The 4,202-nt window shown below is 42.6% G+C and overlaps 1 protein-coding gene across 1 annotated transcript; it reads left to right on the top strand.

The window, feature by feature from the left end:
* The first annotated feature begins 780 nt into the window (after positions 1-780).
* LOC115102911 (transcription factor Jun-like) lies at positions 781-2,664 on the top strand. The gene has a single exon (XM_029623346.2). The coding sequence runs from the start codon at positions 1,180-1,182 to the stop codon at positions 2,128-2,130; it is 951 nt and encodes a 316-aa protein (XP_029479206.1). The 5' UTR covers positions 781-1,179; the 3' UTR covers positions 2,131-2,664.
* The last annotated feature ends 1,538 nt before the right edge of the window (positions 2,665-4,202 follow it).

Raw genomic sequence — 4,202 nt, 5'->3', positions numbered from 1 at the left:
TAACTCTGTGTTGTTGTTTGTGTCACACTGCTTTGCTTTATCTTGGCCAGGTCACAGTTGTAAATGAGAACTTGTTCTCAACTGGCCTACCTGGTTAAATAAAGGTGAAATTTAAAAAAATCAAAGACATATTTTACAGTAGGTATGAGGTACAAGATCCCTCACAATGTGTTCTCCATTCTCATAAACATTTTAGAAAAAGGATGTGCCGTTAACCTCGCAAAGGTGCTGGAGTATTGAAAACAGGGCTGCCAATAATTTTGTAATTTATTTTTTTGTGAAAAAAACGTATTACTTGTTTAAAAAAACATATCCTTCTCTGAGTAATTTTGTTAGTATATAATTTTTTGCATGAAATATAGCTCAGTATTTGAATTATTTATTTGATATCTTTTTTTTGCGAATCTTTAAAGGGTGACAATAATTTGTGTGGTGACTGTGGTGCCAAATTGCCACGCTTCCACCTACAAAGTCAACGAGCAAAAGAAGGAAAGCAAATATTGTGAAAGCTGTTATTCAAAAGGAAATCTAGTCAACCTGATTAAGATTGGGTTGCGAAATAGAGCGGGTAACAATATTTTCAAAAACAATACGTAATCCCAGAGGACACCGCTCCTTTTACTGCATTACCTAATCCCATCAACCATTGCGGGAGGCGGGAACATGGCTGGTTGTCCACGCAACGTGCATGTCATTACAAAAAGTAACGCCCATCACATCATCTCAAACCAATAGGAAGCCTTAGAAATTACATCATTGTTATTTTCAGTATAGCAGCAGCATAGAAGTGGATAAAGTTCGTCTCCACGTTGGAAGTGCTAGAAAGTACATTGTATCGAGTGAGATACAGCATCTGCTTAGAAAAGAAAAGCCTTTCTTTCAGTTGGCAAATCGAATAAAACAATTCTTAATTAAAAAGACGTATATCGATTGAGGAAGTGAATATTTTCGCTTGATACTATTCTTCTTTTATCAAGTCTCAAGAAAAGTTTCCACGTAGGACATCAAAAGTTGTCCTCCGACTTGAGTTCCGAACATTAGTCAACTTGTCCTAAAATTGTCAAAAGATTGGGGACATCGGATTGCAGTTTATCACTCCAAATTGTTTATTGCAATTTCAACAGTTGATGCTTTTATTTTTTCCCAACAACTATCTTCGAGATAAAGACCAGTCAATTGATGCCCACCAAGATGGAAGCTACATTCTATGACGAATCGGTAAATGGTCAGCAAGGCGCAGTGGGTGGATATCATGGGTTTAACCCGAATAGTATGAAGCAGAGTATGACACTGAACCTCAACGACCCTAAAATGTTTAAACCTCATCTGCGGGCGAAAGCTATCGATATACTGACGTCCCCTGATGTGGGATTATTAAAACTGGCCTCTCCGGAATTGGAAAGGCTCATCATCCAGTCCTGCAATGGTTTAACGACTCCGACCCCAACTCAGTTCCTCTGTCCCAAGAACATCACCGACGAGCAAGAGGGTTTTGCTGAGGGTTTCGTGAGGGCGCTCGCGGAGCTTCATTATCAACAGCATATGCCTAATGGCAGTTGTGACTCTCAGACGAATGCTTCCAACGACATGGCATCGGCATCTACTGTATTGGACAGTCCTATACCCTACAGTTGCACCGTGCGCCCCGAGCCACCGGAATACACAAACTTGGGCCTTTTCAATCGGGCTGTCAGCTCTGCGTCGGCACCTACCGGCGACAGACACTCTTCCGCCAGTTACACGTCCGTCCCGTCCCAAACCCACATCGAGACCCAGCTGCCAGCCCAGCACCCACGGCTACAGCCATTCAAAGAGGAGCCCCAGACGGTGCCCGAGATGAGCGGCGATACCCCTCCGATGTCTCCTATCGACATGGAGAGCCAGGAGAGGATAAAGGCCGAGAGAAAGCGCATGAGGAACAGGGTGGCCGCGTCTAAATGCCGGAAAAGGAAGCTGGAGAGGATCTCGAGGCTGGAGGACAGGGTCAAAAACCTGAAGACGCAACACACAGAGTTGGTCTCTTCTGCCAACGTGCTCCGGGACGAACTGGCACTGCTCAAACAGAAGGTCATGGACCATGTTAACAGCGGGTGCCAACTCATATTGACGCAGCAGCTCCAGGCGTTCTGAACAGCCATAAGACATTGCGGTTTGAGTGAGAGACTTTTCATTATGGGACCAAACGCAGCTCATATAGGGGCGTGTTCTTCGTCTTTGCGCCCTGACAGAATGGCGACAAGAAAAATAAACGTATTCGTGGAATAAATAGGCTAGTGGTGGCTACGGCCAACAAACTGTGGCAATGCCTGTTGATCGATTACGAGTTCTGACATTGTCTAGTATGTATATAGACCAAGTCTAGCACTGAGTTTTCTCACCAGCGACAAGTTGTACAATGTAACACTATAACGTTACGAGACATTGCTTTTTTGACACACCTTGTGCGAGGATTGACCCAGAGGTGTTTGTGTACTAGGACTGACACAAAACTGCCTTACTTTCTTAACATTTACATTAATACAATTTTGTCAAAAGGTTCAAACAAATGTTAGACCCGAATGAATACTTTATCATAATACTATTTTTATGCCTGTCTTTTGAGCACTTCAGAAAATACAAATATACGACAAATACAATGTGGAATAAAAAGTCATGAATTGAGAATATTGTCTTTGTTATAATTATAAAGAATCGGGTTTTAAATAGCGCAGAAAAAACGTTGAATAGTTCGTTCTTGGATGAACAGTGAATACATTTAATGTTTGTTAACAGTAAAATGGGGACAGACTGACCATTGAGTCACTCCAGTGTAGTGTAATCGCTTGGTAGGGGACCGTGCTCCTCGACGGCGATTGGACACCGTTTCGGAAATGAGCAGCAAGCAAGCCAAATATGGCAAGAGAGCTCTGGGAGCAGTTACGTTTTCTATGACGGTGGGTCAGGGTGTGCCTAAAATAATGTCTGTCTCCTGTTGTAAATGCTGGTTGGTACTAATAGTCTTACGACTGGTGTTTTAAGGAGCTTAGGTGCTATATAATAAATTAAAATATCTTTGATAACGAGTTCTTATGACTGAGAAAAAAAACAGTCTTCAATAGTGTCGTGTAGATAGTGTAATGTGTTCAATAGATGTGTATACGTGTTCAATAGTTTCAACTATTGCCCCCTTTCACTGCTGCTTAAATGATTACCACTATGCTGCTATCCATTGGTTATTGATTGACATTCCCAAGTATCTATTCATACTGCTACTGGTCACTAATTACTCCTGTTTACATGTACAGTGCATTTGGAAAGTATTTAAGGCCTCTGGACTTTTCCCCCACATTTTGTGATGTTACAACCTTATCAATTTTAGAATGAGTTTTTTCCCCCTTTAATCAATTTACACACAAAACCTCAATGACAACGCACAAACAGGTTTGTATACATTTTTTGTAAATTTATATTAAAAATAAAAACTATCACATTTACATAAGTATTCAGACCCTTTACTCAGTACTTTGTTGAAGCACCTTTGGCAGCGATTACAGCCTTGAGTCTTCTTGGGTATGACACTACAAGCTTTGCACACCTGTATTTGGGGAGTTTCTCCCAGTCTTCTTTGCAGATCCTCTCAAGCTATCTCGGGTTGGATAGGGAGCGTCGCTGCAAAGCCAGAGATGTACGATCAGGTTCAAGTCCAGGACATTCAGAGACTTGTTCCAAAGGCACCCCTGTGTTGTCTTGGCTGTGTGCTTAGGGTCGTTGTCCTGTTGGAAGGTGAACCTTCGCCCCAGTCTGAGCGCTCTGGAACAGGTTTTTATCAAGGATCTCTCTGTACTTAGCTCACTTCATCTTTCCCTCGACCCTGACTAGTCTCCCAGTCCCTGCCGCTGAAAAACATCCCCACAGCATGATTCTGCCACCACAATGTTTCACCGTAGGGATGGTGCTAGGTTTCCTCCATATATGACACTTGGCATTTAGGCTAAAGAGTTCAATCTTGGTTTCATCAGACCAGACAATCTTGTTTCTCATGGTCAGAGTCCAGTAGGTGCCTTTTGGCAAATTCCAAGCGGGCTGTCATGTTCCTTTTACTGAGGAGTGGCTTCCGCATATCCACTCTAACATGAAGACCTGATTGGTGAAGTACTGCAGAGATGGGAGAACATTCCAGAAGGATAACCATCCCCACAGAGAAACTCTGGAGCTCTGTCAGA

Source organism: Oncorhynchus nerka, linkage group LG20, assembly GCF_034236695.1.
Source record: "Oncorhynchus nerka isolate Pitt River linkage group LG20, Oner_Uvic_2.0, whole genome shotgun sequence".
Classification (NCBI taxonomy): Eukaryota; Metazoa; Chordata; class Actinopteri; order Salmoniformes; family Salmonidae; genus Oncorhynchus; species Oncorhynchus nerka.
The sequence above is the reverse complement of the archived record's forward strand: the minus strand, read 5'-3'. Positions and strand labels throughout refer to the sequence as shown.